The following is a 16117-nucleotide window of genomic DNA, read 5'->3' as shown; positions in this document are numbered from 1 at the left end:
AAAGACTATCTATTAATTATCATAATATTTGAGACATTTTCTAAAAGTAACGTATCGATGTGATATCGAATAAAGTATATTCTACACCAAGAAAAATTCATGGAAGACATACATTCTCACGAGATATAAGAAATATTTTCATTATGTTCGTATAAATTATGTATGATAACGAAATGTGGTATCGTTAAAATTTTAAAAGTCTAACTCCCATTGTATCTATCGTCTCGTTTCAACGAGCACCCTTTACTTTAAATTAGTAACTCGATATCGGTGCATTGTCCTTGCATTGTCATCGTGTATATATCGAGAAGTATGCATAGTTACGATATAAAAGAAGACCTAGCATAGTGGATGAGAGAAAACGATACGTTTTCAATACAGGAATATCTTGTTAATGCTTCGTTCGAACCTCTTCATACAACGGGTGTTTACTTTTTCGTCAGTAGAACTTCGCATCGCTTTAAACGATTCCTGGGTGAGAGCCGTAAAGCTAACAAACCGCAAGATATTATTACCTTACCTTTTTTAAATTCATCCATAATACAATAAATCATTTGAATTCTAAAACATTTCGTTCTCTTTTACAAATACCTGGCTTCGTCTGTTTAGGTGAAAAAATAATATTCATAGTTAAAAAAAAAAAAAAAAAAATAAAAAAAAAAGAAAGAGAAAAAAAAATTCGATAGATTCAATATTAATCATTCGATCGAAACAAAAATTTCTCAAAGCTAAATTCAAACGAAAATTCGAAGCAACGAGAACCCCCTTAAGCAAATCGTGAGAGAAATGGAAGGTGCTCCCCTAGCATATCCGGATACGTTCCTATCCTGTCAGTCGTATGTCAACCCTCGTTGTTTTTTTGCCGCGCTCTCAATAATTGATCATCTGATTACGATACATTATACCCTCCTTTTTCTACGTTACCACGCCGTCGTAGAGTATTATTCCTGCGCCAAGAGAAAAAAAGAGAGAGTGAGAGAGAGAGAGAGAGAGGTAGAGAGAGAGAGAGAAACAGACGGATTGTCGGAGGAAAGGAAAGGGAGAGAAACTTTTTCTTCCGTCTCTCAACGAGGGACGCCATTTGCATATAGGTCCCCTTATCGACAAATACACAGGGGGCGCCCTTCCTAATGAGGGCCCCCTCCTCTTTCCTGCCGTTCTCCTTCCTTTATTTTTTCAACGTGGCCCGCCATTGTTCGTAATTCATTCGCCGAGCGACATGGACCAACTTTGTCTCTCTTTCTCTCATCTAATTCTCTCTCTTTGTCTCTCTTTCTCTCCCCCTCTCTCTTTCTTTCTTACGAATGCTTATGCATGAGTCTATAGAACATATACATTTTTCTACTCGGTATTCGTTGTTTAATAATGTATAAAAAAAAAAAAAAAAAAAAAAATGAAAAAAGAAAAAAAAAGTTGAAAGAAAACGACAGAACCGGTTAGAGTACGAAAATTATGAATTACGATGTCGAGATTTGTTAAGGCAAATGCATTAAAGAGATTCCACCGTGACATCTGCCTTTCAGGCAAAAGGGCAAAAAAATTTTAACCGTTTGGTATCTTCCTATCTTTCTATGGGCTAATATTTAATTTGTATTAAAAACACATGAACGATGAGAAAAATGTTTTTCAATATGATCTTCAATTATTATCTATGACTCGAGATAATTTTGATCAATTCGTTAAATAAGGAATTTCCAAGTATCGTTATTTCAGGTATAACTATCAGGTATAATTGGAGCCCCATAACAAGCCGACATAAACGATTTTGATTTCCTAAAAAGGATCTTCAAAAATGAGTAGTTATTTTTCCTGCGACAAGGTGCATGGGTAGCAAACGGCACGGAACGTCTCAAAAATAACAGGTCAAATAAGAGCCGAGACCGGTTTCCTATCCCTAAGAGCGATCGTTACTAAGTTCGTTGCACAACTGTTAGAATAATCTGTGGTGAGAATCGTGAGTCGTGATCCATATACATACAATATACACGTAGGCATATCCATACGTCCAGTCCGAAGTCGAAGGCAGGTGCTCTCTCTCTCCGAAGAGAATAATTAATATTCAGCGAAGGAAAAGAGGGCAAAGAGAGACAACGATGGTCGGTCGGTCCTTTTATAAACAGTTAACGCGTTAGCGAGCGAAGACCGCTGTGCTTCTCCGATGGCACCTGGTTCCTTTTTTTCCTTAATTCGATATTTCGAATATTTCGAATCCAATTATTTCAATTATATCGGTGTCGATAAATGTCATAGGATCGTCAAAAAAATTTTTTCTTTAATCGATCGAATCAGTTCAACTAGTCAGTCTTCGAGTCTTATAGATTCCCATTGAAATTAAACTTATTTAATGACTTTTTTAATAACTTATGTATATATATATATATTATATTATATTATTTATGGCTACCGAATAACATAACTCGATCATTACTATGAATATTTTTCTTGTTAGTGGGGCAATATAAATGCACGGAAGTATACCCACAGCTGCAGAGAGAACATGGAAAAGTTGTAATCAGATAAAGATAAAAGCGGAGGGTGGTATAAGTACGTAAAAGAGAGACTGAAAGAGGAAAAGAGAAAGTGATAACGTTTGGGAGGGAGGGAAGAGGAACGATACAAATTACAAGCACCCGGAACTGGTTTCGTGTTTGTGTTAAATTTGGTCGCGTGCTTTCAGGAAATGCTTCACGAGACTTTTGCAGTCTTGTGTTATCGTTCAAGCATTATAAACTTTACATCGTTCTTTCTCTCTCTCTCTCTCTCTCTCTCTCTCTCTCTTTCTTTCTCTCTCTATCTCCTTCTGTTCTCCCTTATATTGTATAAGCCACTATATTAATGACACAATGATGACGTTTCCAAGCTGGCATTGTACGTTATCGCTATATTATAAAAAAAAAAGCACAAATTCATTTAAGTACGCTTAATTATATTCATTTAAATATAATGAAGTTTATTCTCTTTATTTAATTACATCACATTTTGTTATCTTTCATTACAGATATGAAGCTGTAGAAACTATTGTCTGTGAATTAACAACCGTATACAAGGAAAAGGATATCGATTGGAGACTCATACATGAAGCTGGTTGCACTAGAGATGACACCGATCTACCGGATCACGTTACTAATCCAACCGATCTTGAACGTCTAATAAGCGGGACATTCGCATTATTTTTATCCGCTCTGCCAGTGGAACCTACAATCGTTACTATAGCCAGGTGAGATAACATTCGTACGTTCATAAAGATAAAACAAAATATCGATCTTTAGATTTCGAGAAGAATAAAAACAATGGATTTTATTCGTTTATGCCAATGCAAGGAAATTCTTTATCTCGATTAGAAGTACTTTTCGAAAGATCCCTTAAAAAGTCCGACCGTCGAATATTTTTAAAGAGTGCCAAATTGAATTCCTCGCACCATACTTTCTACGTAGATTTCGACGTCGCAGATGGTACGAAAGAAGAATCTGGGAGGGTTAAAAAGAGAGAAAAAGGGAGGTTACGCAAGTGGTAGGTATAAAAGGGCCGTCCGAAGGGTGGGTACATAGACGTTAGACTACCATCAAGCCCCACCTTCTCCGTAGGAAGGGTGAGGCTTTCATAGGGGTGAACAAAATCAGATCTTAAACCTTACGGAATTGCTCAACAGATGTCTCTCTTCTCTGAATCGTTTTTGTAAATGTTAATTATACTTTCTCTAAACGAATCTAGATACTTCCTAATGATTCGAGTATCTCGAACAAGACACGTTTAGTATCTCAAAATATAGTTTCTTTGCATAATAATACATATATATATATATATATATATATATATATATATACTCGTTATTACACAGTTTTCCTTTTTGTACAATTGATTATAGTTAATCTTTATCTATTCTTTTTATACGTATTAAAAAATTAGAAAAGTATATCTAATTAGTCAAACATAATTTGATGTTTATATCTATTTAAAAATTTTTCATCATCGCAGTAGAACTAAAATGTATATATATATATATATCGTTAATATTTATTATTAATTAAATATATAATTAAAGTCGGAACAAAACGATTATGTTCGAAAAATGAAATCAAGTAATAATAAGTTTGAAAATAATCTTGAATTGATACTTGGGTGCCATCTCGCGTCGAGATTAGGGAAATTCTATTCGGACTTCCGGCGGCGGTAGAAAAAAAAAATCGATTCACCCACTCGGCCCACTTCGAATCCCTCGCCCTTTTAACACTCCAGCTTCCGGGAGAGACGCGGAAACGCCGCCGGATGTCGCCTCTGGACAGCTCCAAGTTTCTCTCGCAATTTTGCCAAGGACCGATTAAACGAGACGAGAGACAAAAAAGTGAAAGTAAAAACAATGTAAAAGCACGAGTGGTTTATTTTAACGAGCTGTACTAAGGTCTTCGTCGCTACGACAATTTTAATTCTTATTCACAACAGATTCATTTAAAGATCGTAATATTAAATAAGAAATTAAGAATTATTTTTTTTTTGCAAAGAAAAAAAACGATTAAAAAAAAAAATAAATAAATAAGCTCAACGCTTGTTTCTTTTCTTTTTTTTTTTTTCCTTGATCTAAAAATCTTTATCGAAGATATGAAAAATTAACAAAAGCATTCCATTTTATTTATAGATCTGCCGAAGATGATTATTGTCCAATGGAAGACGTCGACGTAATTCAAGCGAAAGTTATAGAACAACTTGATAAACGCTTAGAATCCAAAATGGACGTTCAATTAAACTATGGTGATATGATATGCTTAAACTAAATTACTACTGTCATACTCATTATAAACATTACTTTGTATCTTTTTTGTTCTATTATACTTATGCCATAAATAAAAAATAAATTTTTCTTACGAGAAGTGAAAAATTAACAAAAAAAAAAAAAAAAAAAAAAAAAAAAAAAAAAAAAAAAAAAAAAAAAAGAAAATTAGAAAAAGATAAAAAAAATAAGAAGAAGAAGAATCGTAGAGAAAAGAGATATGACCAATGCGCGAGCGTGCATGCAAACGACTCGGTTAAACGAAGAAGAAAGGTCGGAATTGGAAATTACGGAAGACAGCGTGCATCTGCAGGGCAAGCATCCGTGAGGAACGAGTCTTTGATCTCCAGCTCGATTTACATAAGATCGGTGCCACTGGCCCCATAATGGGAGCCGAGCACAATGCCAATGTGAATGTTGGCGTTTTTTGCATCGAGTCTCTCTCTCTTTCTCTCTCTTTCTCTGCCTCTTTCTCTCTCCATCTCTCTCATTCTCTTTCTCTTTACCCTTAGCCCTTCGCCCGCTTCACAACTCCTTGGATTTGCATACCGTGGGCCAGTTTCCCACACGTCGTTGACGACCTTCATCCTCTCCTCCTTCTTCTTCTTTGCCACGTTCTTCGCTCCCGTTCTCTCTCCCTTTCTTTTTCTTTCTCTCTTTCCCTCTCTCTTTCTCTCTCTCTCTCTCTCTCTCTCTCTCTCTCACTCTCTCTTTCTCTTTCTCTCTTGTCATCTAGCTACCCTTTCACCCGCCGACGACAAAAAGGAACGCGAGACGCAAAAAAAGGATAGACGTTTCCTTCTTCGTCAAGGCGATAGCATTTCCTGGCGAGACTTTTCTCAAGACGGCCGTACCACCTCGTCTTGCTTAGCACGTTCATTGTCGACGGACCGTACGAAGCTCGAAAACGCTGACGGATATATCTTTGTCTTCTCTCTCTTCTTTTTCTTTTTTTTTTCTTTTTTTTTTTTGCGTTGGCCGTTCTGTGAGAACGGAAGCGGATATGAAAGAGTGCGTTGCCTTGTGTCGTACTATTGGATCGCCAGAGCGTTTCCAAGTTCACAACGAAAAAAACTCGTTCTCTTTGAAGCTCGACTTTTGAAGGATTGGACAATCATCAATGTTACACGTTCTATAGCTACGACCTACCGTAGGTATTTCACCGAACTCCCTTTTCAATATTATTCGATCGTAACTTGTTCGTTTGTAAAGAGAAACGATCGGAAATATAGAGCTGAGTCCACGTGTTACAAATCTTTTATTCTTCGTATGGTTAAGGACTTATAATATCGCTCGCATTCTCGAAGGAGATTTCGTTTTAAACGGGTAACAGTAGTATGCGGTTAAACGACGAGCGTACAATTACTTACAATTTTAGGACCGCCCGCTTTTCGCATGCCCCAAGGAGCAAGGCAATACCGAGTACAAATAAATGTTAAAACGAGCAAGGTGAATGCGGAAGTACGCTTGCAAGAGGAAGGGACGAATTTTGAAGGACCGCGAGAAAAGTTTACGAGCTGGCAGCCTCTGGTAATGACTGTCGTTAACCACCGCAAGGCGCACTCCACCGAGAGAGCGAATCTTTTGTATGCTAATGACAGGGTGGTCCAATTTCAGCCCCTTGAGTAAAAAAAAAGAAAAAAAGAAAAATCTTAGAGGTCAACAGACCCATCGTTCGTCCGAGTTTCGAGTCTTGCTCAAGTACCATTGACCTCGTATTAAAACCCTTCGGCTTCGATACCGACAAACCACTACCGACAAAAAATTTATGTAGGGAATCATTGATGAGAAACCTTAGAGTCGATTCCTTCTCAGAAGTACGGCCTTCTTCCCTTTTATTCTTACAATCTTTGCTTCTCTTTCGAAAGAAAGTACTCCTGAGATATTCACTTTCAATGATAAGATGGCTCAACTGCTAACGAGACGTTCACTTATAAAATGAAATCTAAATGGGGAAAAATCAATTGTTAAGATAATATACGTAACGCTTGGCACCATCGAGACCACAAACGAAAGTAAATATCGCTTTTCATCAGCCTTACTCTTCTTCGTTTTCATCGCCCTTACACGACCGTTCGAATTTCACTCACCCAACTAACACCGTTCGAATGGGTCGCAAAAGAATTATTCAAAACCAGGGCTGACTGGCAAAAGCGCAGCCTGCTACCCTGCTACCGTAATCCCATACCCGTATCCGATTTGCATAAAAGAGAAAAATAAAAAAAAAATGCTCGCTCTAGAGAAAAACAATAGTATGCGAGAGAGAGAGAGAGAGAGAGAGAGAAGGAAAGAAAGATGGTCACGCTCGTGATCTCGTTAACCTCGACGAAATTGTAGAAGAAATTGATATTAAATTTTGAATACAATGCGTCACAAGCATCATGTATATCTATGTACACATTATATACATACATATAACCTTAAACCTTTACTCTGAACCCTTTCGAAGCGCGAACTTTAGAATTATGCGCGTGACAAAAAAGATCTTGAAACGACTATGCTAATCAGCGAGACAGAAACGGATAGACGATGCCGTGATACGTCGTTGGTAAAAGCCAATTATAGCGCGAAGACCCATTCGCGGCAGGTATTTCTTTCGGTTCATAGGCCTACCTTGATATACACAGTCCCGTCTCCCTGAGAAAATCGATATCGAGTAAAAAAGTAACGCCGAAAGAACCAGATCGAGGACCCAACGAGATAGACAACGTTATAGGCGGAGACCTCGATGGCCATTGTTCGAAAGCGCTATTTGTATTTATTCGGAGCCTTTGTTCGAAGCACGGTTCGGAAAGCGGGGTTGTGGATGAGAATGAGAAAGAGAGAAAAAGAGAGAGAGAGAGAAAGAGAGAGAGGGAGAGGGAAGAATTACTTCGCCAGCTAAAGGGGTGAGTTCCATTAGTTGTTAGGAAACTGTCACCGAGCTTCGATCACCAAAAAAGAAAAAAAAAAGAAAGAAGAAAGAAAGAAACGTGTGCCTTTCGATATCATGGAAAACCTTTAATCGAACAAGAAAGAAATTTTAAATGGATCGAGTGCATAAAAAAAAAAAAAAAGAAAAGGCAAAAAAAAGAAAAAACACGACGTGTCTTTAATTTTAAAATATTGTTTTTTTCTTTTTCTTTTGTTTTTTTTTTTTTTTTTTTGAAGTTCGAAACGTGCGAAAGAATAATAATCGGTCGGCTTGAAGAGACACGTTCGACCATACATAAAAATCCAATTCCAGAAAGGTGTTCGCGTGCGATTTGGCCCCACCCCGACGGACCGACGATCGTGCACGCGCGCGTGTGTGAATGCACCTCATGCATTGGATGCAACTGCAAGTGGTCAGTAGCTCGCAAAACGACTGACCGCTCGGTACATTGCTTCCGCACATCTCGTCGATCTTCCAACATGAAATTCGCACGACACGCGTCCCGAATTTCTGATTACTTCTGATGTCCTACCGAGACGAGATATACTCGAAGTAACGCTGAAAATAATTTATTCGGTAACTCTGTTAAAATACCAGTGAACATAAAGTGACTTTATTTCAGTGCTTTTAAAAATTAAGTGAACTCGATAAGGTTTTCCTTTCTTTTTTTTTTTTTTTTTGGATTATTTAATTAAAATCGAAAAGAACAGGTGAAATTAAATTGGACATTGTGAATTTCGAATATTTTATAAATATCATAATTTCGTATAACGTATGAATGTAATATAAAACCATACGTATGATAACATTATAGGAAAATCCTGTGAGTGACAATTCTTCGGTGATAAAGTGAGTTTTAATAACGTACGAATAATAAAGAAACCATTGCAAAAAATATTAACGTTCATTCTCGTAAGTTTTAATACATCCTTTCCATCAATCTCAACTTTTTTCTTTCTCTGTCTCTCATCCTTTATTTTTCGAAGGGGAAAAAAAAAGAAAAGAAAAAAGAAAAAAGAAAAAAGAAAAAAGAAAGAAAGAAAACTATTAATGAATGAAATGAAAGAAAAAAAAAAAAAAAAAAAGAAAAAGAAAAGAAAAAATAAAATCCATAAGAAAAAGTTTCTCTGGTGATGTACGGTGAAATAGCACGTTGATAAGAATGAAGATGGAAGAATACAAGGGGGTGGGGTGGGGTGGGAGGGAGGAAGGAAAGGGATGAAAAGGTCCGTGTCCTTATTAGATGCAGGGATACGTGTAATTCGTACGGCCGCGCCATATTTTATCATCGTTCCCAGTTACATTATATTTCAGGAAAATGGTCGGTGCACGCGTGACATTGCCGACGACGGGGAGGATGGTTTATCTCGAATATACAATCCTCGCGGCCCTACCAACGCGTGTTCGAGGGTGGTAGGAGGGATGGCTTGGGGTAGATGGAAAAAGAAGGGGAAGAGAAAAAGGGAGAAACAGAAAGAGAGAGAGAGAGAGAGAGAGAGAGAGAGAAAAAGATAGAGTAGAGGTCGACGAGGAGCCCTCGGTAACCAACGCCCACCGCCAACCACCCCCTACCCTTTAGCTTTTGCGACGTCTATGGAGGGGTGCTCGACTGAGAAGAGGGGTGGAGAAGGGAGAAGAGAGAGGGCTCGAAGGCAACCCTACACGAAGTGCGCGAACTAACGACGTTCTTTCGCTTTTCGCATGGAGCGAGACGGGGAGAAAAAAGCTAGGAGGAGGAGAAGGAGGAGGAGGGAGCCAGGCCTCCCCCCAGCCCACCCCATCCCACTCCATCCCCTCATCACTCCTTCTCCTCTTCTCTTTTTTCATCGCTCCTCTACTATCTCTCTATTTTACTCTCTCGCACATACACTCTTTTTTCCCCTCTCTCGCATAAACGCAAACCCAAAGGCTGCATCTAGTAGGTAATGATGTAGCCCGCTAGATTTCCCGTGGAAAATTACCTACGAACTTGGCCACGGAATCAGGGTAAAAGCGTGCTTTCTCCTTTCTTTTCCTTCCTTTCTTTCTTCCTTTCTTTCTTTCTTTCTTTTTCTCTTTTTTTTTTCTTTCATTTTTTTTCCTTTTCTGTACTCTTTCCTTCCTATCTTTTCTTTATTTCGATGGAAAAAAAATCAACCGTCCGTTTTCGACGCTCTCTACTTTATCTTTCCAAAAAATACGCTCTACTTCAAACTTTTTCGTCACTCCTCATCGTCTCGTCCTTTAACGAACAAAATTCAACGACAATATCGTTATAAGACAAAAAAGAGAAAAATACAGTGTATAGGATAAGAGAAAAAAAAGAATTGTCCTCTTGTACCTCTTCGTTCGCACAAAAAATATTATTCTTTCGATAACGGTGAGAGTTCTGCATAACAAAAGATATGCAACTTTACGTTTCGAACGATTTTAGCACTTAGCCATTTTCTAAAGAAAAATAATTACGAAGAAAGCCCCTTCTGTCTCCTTCCCGAACCATCCCAGTTAAGTGAGTAAACGAGCATCGTTTGTCTAATGATAAAATGTCGACGATTTGATGCGTCTATGAAAATATATACCTTGTATTTTGTTATAACTATATACGATATATTTAATCTTACGAGAAAATAATCGAGAGTTTAACGTCCTCGAAAAAAGCGACTTTTTCTTCGAAGTAAAAGAAGAAGAAAAAGAAAACGAAGAAAAGTTTATCTAATGAATAAGTTTGTAATTAGCGAAGCATGTAAATCGAAATGCAATCAAAAGAGACCTACTCCTTGTTAGAGGAACAACTTGATGTCGATTAAGAAAAAGAAGTTTCCTCTTACAACGAGTAATATACGAAAACTCTACGAATCGTATCGTGAAGAAGGTAGCCGATAACTCGCTCCATTCTCTTCCTTTTTTCTTTTCTTTATCTTCTCCTTTTCTCACTCAAGTGGAAACAGAGATAGCAAGATTAAGAACGAACAAGTAACAGAAAGAGAGAGAGAGAGAGAGAGAGAAAGAGAGAGAAACAGAGTATAGAAGGAGCCAAACTTTGCATTGTTACGGAATCGAGTGTCGCATTCGTCGACTGCGGACAATCTCGAACTTTTAATTTGAATTGGAGAATTCATTAAGGACAATATTCTGCGTCTTGTAAACTTCCATCTGATTCGTGCGAACGAGCGATAATTCAACGATTCCATGTTGCTTTCTTATATGTTTCTTAAGCATTAGAAACACGCGTGAGTCATTTTTTTAACTAGGATATAAAAAAGAATATTTTGAAGAATAATCACTATATACATGTATACATATATACTTATACATAAATATACATGTATATATATATATATATATATATATATATATATATATATATCAAGTCACATACTGGTATGTTGTAAGAAATAACGAAATATCTTTCATTTCTCTCTTCGAGCTTCTCTCTTCGGTTTTCCTCCACTCTTCCTCCGACAGCGTCATAATTCTCCTTTTTGTCCCCCAACGCGCGGAGGTATATCCGGCGGCGGTGCCGAGATCGCGGATGAATCGATACGAGAGAGGTGAACGTGCGGGGTAGGACGGTGGACACGAGGAGAGTGGAGCAAGAGGAGGAGGAGGAGGAGGAGGAGGAGGACGAGGAGGAGGAGGAGGAGGAGGAGGAGAGGAGGTGGTGGAGGAGGGAAAGGGGGACGTGGGGGAAGAGCAGGAGGAGGAGGAGGAGGAGGAGAAGGACTAGGAGTTCGAGGAGGAGGGTGCTTTTTGAGGGAGATGTTTCGTTCGCAGGCAGTAGATTCTCCCCCGGCGGTCGAAAAGTTCCGCAGGATAATCTCCGTCCTTCTGGCCCGTCTCTTTCGCATTCTCTGTCGCACGGCCCGTTCATCCCCCAAGCCACCCCCACCGAGCGTACCAACTCTCCCCTTCTTTCTCTATCTTTCTTTCTCTCATACCCAGCGTGACGCAAATGTCGAGAGGGAAAGAAAGAGGATAGAGATAGAAACACGGTCAGAGAGAGAGAGAGAGAGAGAGAGAGAGAGAGAAAGAGAGAGAAAGAGAGAGAGAGAGAGAGAAGGAGAGAGAGAGAGAGAAAGAGAGAGACAGAGATAGATAGAAACGAGGAGGCAACTGGAGGGGCCGCCAGGATGTGGCGTGGCCAGTGACGCGTGTGCACGCAGGAAAACTCTTCTTATTTATATGCTCCACGCTGCCATGGCGAATCGATATTTCGCGTGAATTCTCCCGGAAAAAAAGCGGTGGAAGGTGGAAGCAACGTTGGAAGAGGAACCCTTCGCGGAATACGCTTTTCCTCTTTTCTTTCTCACCCTCTATGTCTATTCTCTCTTTCTCTCTCTCTCTCTCTCTCTCTCTCTCTCTCTTTCTCTTTCTCTCTTACGCATTCTTTCTTTATTTATTTCTTCTTCTTCTTTTTTTTCCCCCTCTTTCTCCTTTCCCATTTCGCGCGTCAGCTTGGTTGACTCTAGATTTCGACGTGTTACGTCTCGACGTCCCGTGGGATTGATTATGGATAATATTTGTATTTCTCGAAGAAACGTAGGAAACATATTCAGTATGTAACGTTGAACGACAGTTTTCAGTTGTGCCATTTTCCTAGACGATCTTTTTAAAAATCTTTTAAAGAAACTTAGATAATTTTATATATATATATATATGAGACAATATGAGAGAAAGAGAGAGAGAGAGAGAGAGAAAGAAAGAGAAAGATAAGAGAGACATACGCGCAAACTCCGTTTAAATATAATAATTATCCTAAAGTCGTTCCTTTGTCCTTGAAAGAGAGAAAATCAACTCGGGGATCTGAGAGGTGAGAAAAAACGGAAAGGTAAATGGGATATTCTCGGTATAGAAGAGAGGTTGGGAGGATGGATAAGAGAAGTCAGAAGGGTAAGTACGGCGAGAGGAATACGAGGGTGTACCATAGAGGAGAAGAAGCTGGTGGTAGAAGGAATGGTTCGTTCGTATCAGCATAATGTAGATACTCCTTCGCTCTTCTGCGAGCTTCGAGCTCGAATGATGGCGTCGCGGAGGGTGCGGGGGGGGGCGGCGGCAGAGGTGGGGACGGATGAAGGGTGGATGGGGTAGGAGGGGGGATTAGAGGGGGTAGAGGAGGGACGGAATGAAATTGAAATGGAACTACCCGAAGTAGCAGACGGCCCCGCGGCTTTCCAAACTTGAAGAAAGATTGAAACGCGCTACGTTATAGATGCGAAAGAAAGTTCTATCTAAGAGAATTCTATTCTATATTTCTTCGATTCTTCACAAATGGATTTTTCCAAAATTTTTCAAACCAAAGATATCTTCAAAGAATAAAATCAAAATATACGTTCTCGATATTATTTATTAGAGTTAAGTGAATGTAAAATCAGAGTGGCATCGATGAACAGAGGAAAAAAAAAAAAAGAAGAGAAAAAAAATCAAAAAAAAAAAAACGAAAAGAAAAAAAAGAAAAAGAAAGAAACAAACTGTATTCCTTGGAAGTCATTATTTTATGATCCACGAGAAAGACCGCATTTTTCGTTCCTTTGTTCTCTCTTTCTTTTTGTCTATCCTGGATCCAGGAAAGCGAGCGCGTGGCGGTGTGAAATGGAATTAATTATGAGAGCGTCTCAACAGGTGGGTGTAGGCGTCTTTAAACTCTCTTCCTCTCTGTCTCGTCGCTACCGTCTCTTTTCGTCTTTCTCTCATTTCACTCTCTCTCGTTCTCTCTCTCTCTCTCTCTCTCTCTCTCTCTATCTATCTATCTATCTATCTATCTCACTCTCTCTCTCTCTCTCTCTCTCGTTCTCTCTTTCTCTCTCTCTCGCCCCGTGTCGACAATTCACCCTGCCAACCACCCCTTCGTCATGTCCCGGACCGTCCTCAAGTAATTTACTAAGAAAATAAATAGAGGGCGAGGTGTTGGAAAAATGGAAGGTTAAACGAGCGCATTGGCGCACAACCACCGATGTACTTAATTGAGAGAGTTGAAGAAAAAGAGAGAAAAAGAAAGAGAGAGAGAGAGAGAGAGAGAGAGAGCAGAAGAAAGTGAAATGATGCAAAAAAAAAATAAAAAGATAGAACGATGAAATTAATTGAGACAGCACGGAAGTTCGACCAATCGTTGATTCATTTGTATCATCTGCCAAAATGCTATTATAAATATATGAGTTCTATGGATGTCGATGTATAAATAAAAGCTACGTTTTGACAAACCATAAGGACTTCCTTTTGAAAGATAGACCATAATAATTCCCAATCGTATATCGAACTGTCAAACGACTCTCGACCTCCAACCTTCACCTCTGGTTTTGATTAATTGCCTTTTAAGGTATATTTGTACCATAGAGCCATTGTACCGTACCGCCATTGAAAACCACGAGTCTCCCAAGGACGAGGGTAAAATTCTCTGGGATCTTTTGTCGTAAAAATATTCTACTCGATTCTGATTTATTGCTTATGGATGACACGTGTTACAAAATAGGTAACATCTTCGAAAAGTAACCATCTACGATCTGTGAAAAGCTAAAATTAATAAACTTTGATAATGTCAATGATACTTAGTATCTTACTGTAAAAAAAAAAAGTAAATAAAAAAAGAAACTAAAAATTTGCACGAATTCCTAATAAATAAACTATACCTAGGGTATAATCATTATGGATTATTTTTATCTACAAGTGCTATCGTATTTCTAAAGGATTTCTAAAGTTCTTGAAAATGGAAAATCTAAATGGTGAGTTTCCCTTGCTCCTTTCCAGTCTTCGCCAACCTATCATTTCTTCTCTCACCCTTCTCTTTGTCTTTTCGGGAGATCCTTGAAACTTTTTTCACCGGAAGAAAAACAACCCTTCATCTTTGGATAGTAGTAGCGTCGAAATCTTTTTCTATCGACGATGAATGCATGCATGCATATGCTAATTTATGGGATCTTCGGCTAGAACGAAAGGTGCGAAAGGAAAAGAAAAGGGAGAATGGAGAAAAAGGGCTGACTTTTTCCCACGTTTAGAGCAAACACAGGACGAAACGTTCACTCGATTACCTGGTCTTCGATGGATGTCTCGGATATAAAATCAAGAATGACGAATCTACGCGTGACGAATTCGATGTATTAAATCTGAAATATTTAAGATGATCGTATTCTACGTTCCGTTTGTTCTTACGCACATACATATATCTATTTCTTTATATTTTCAGCGTAATGAAAGCTTCGAAAAAAAAGTATGATGTTGTTAATAATAGATCGGTTTCTCGCTCGATGGATATCATTAACGATCATTTGCTCGAACTACGTTAGGTTCGATCAATCATGAGAAAGACAACGTCAAGGACAGGCTTCCCAGTCTTATCGCTAGGCGTCTGTCTCAGACTTCGCGGCGTTCGTGTTGTCGTTTCTTCTTTCACACCCTCGTATAGTTCGCGACGTCTTCGTCTTCGAGTAATTCTTGCACGGACCGGAATACCTATCTTTTTTCCCTCCTCAGCTCCTGGAGGTTCGCCAGGACCCATTCATCACTGACATCCGAGGACGGGAAAGGAGGATGCAAAAAGTTGCTTGTAGAGGAGGAGGAGGAGGAAGAAGAAGAAGATGAAGAAGTAGCAAAGAAAAAGAGACAGAGACAGAGAGAGAGAGAGGGAGAGAGAGAGAGACAAACAGAAAGAGAGAGAGAGAGAGAGAGAGAGAGAGAGGAAGAAAGAGAGCGAAAGAGAGATAAGAATATAGGCGAATCGAGAAAGCTTCGAGATCGTTATGCCAGCGGATAATGTAAAAGACAGTCTGATTGGCGAACGAATTACTTTTCCTGACGAAATAATGAACTCGTAGAAATCCACCGAGGGAAGATTGTCCCGTTACGGGCAACGTTAAAATTTTCTTTAAATTTTCGAACGATTAAATACTAATTCGTTTGCCTAAATGAACTTTCATTACACATGGCAGCAAGATAATATAAATTCAATTTAAATCTTACATATTCCTTGATGGAAAAACTAAATGTATTCGTCTTGGAGCAGTAACTATACGATGTTTTTTTTTCCTCGCTGGTAGAAAGCACGAGTGTGTAAAAGTTCGAAAGCTAGAAAAAGCTTTTCGGTTCCGTGCCAGTCGGATAAAAGTTGTTCTATGGATCCACCCCAGCGATCTTTTCTCTCTCTCTCTCTCTCTCTCTCTCTCTCTTTCTCTCTATCTCTTTTTCTCTCAGTCACTCCGACCTTCCATCCCTTTCTTTGTCCTTCCCTCTCTTTTCTCCCTTTTTCCTATTTCGCGATGGAAGACGAAGATTGAAGCTTATGCGAGTCGTCGCGCTGTTCGCATATTCCGTACTTCCGTCGACTCCTTCGCTACAGCAATGAACGTTCTCGTATAGGTGTATGTCTCTAAGTGTATGTACGCGTGTGCGTGCGCGCGCGCGTACTTGCATCTCTCCTTCTCGCTCTTTCTCTCTCCATGTCTCTCTCTCTCTCTCTCTTTCTCTCTCTC

The 16117-nt window shown here is 39.1% G+C and overlaps 1 protein-coding gene across 1 annotated transcript in view; it reads left to right on the top strand.

Moving 5' to 3' along the window:
• Positions 1–4859, top strand: part of LOC124946845 (UPF0489 protein C5orf22 homolog) — a 447955-nt gene extending 443096 nt beyond the window's left edge. Inside the window, exons 7-8 of the mRNA XM_047488171.1 lie at positions 2999–3217; positions 4634–4859. Coding sequence (XP_047344127.1) covers positions 2999–3217; positions 4634–4769 — 355 coding nt within the window. The 3' untranslated portion in view covers positions 4770–4859. The remainder of the gene's footprint in view (positions 1–2998; positions 3218–4633) is intronic.
• The last annotated feature ends 11258 nt before the right edge of the window (positions 4860–16117 follow it).

This window comes from Vespa velutina, chromosome 2, assembly GCF_912470025.1.
Source record: "Vespa velutina chromosome 2, iVesVel2.1, whole genome shotgun sequence".
NCBI lineage: Eukaryota > Metazoa > Arthropoda > Insecta > Hymenoptera > Vespidae > Vespa > Vespa velutina.
This window is presented reverse-complemented; position numbering and strand designations above follow the sequence as displayed.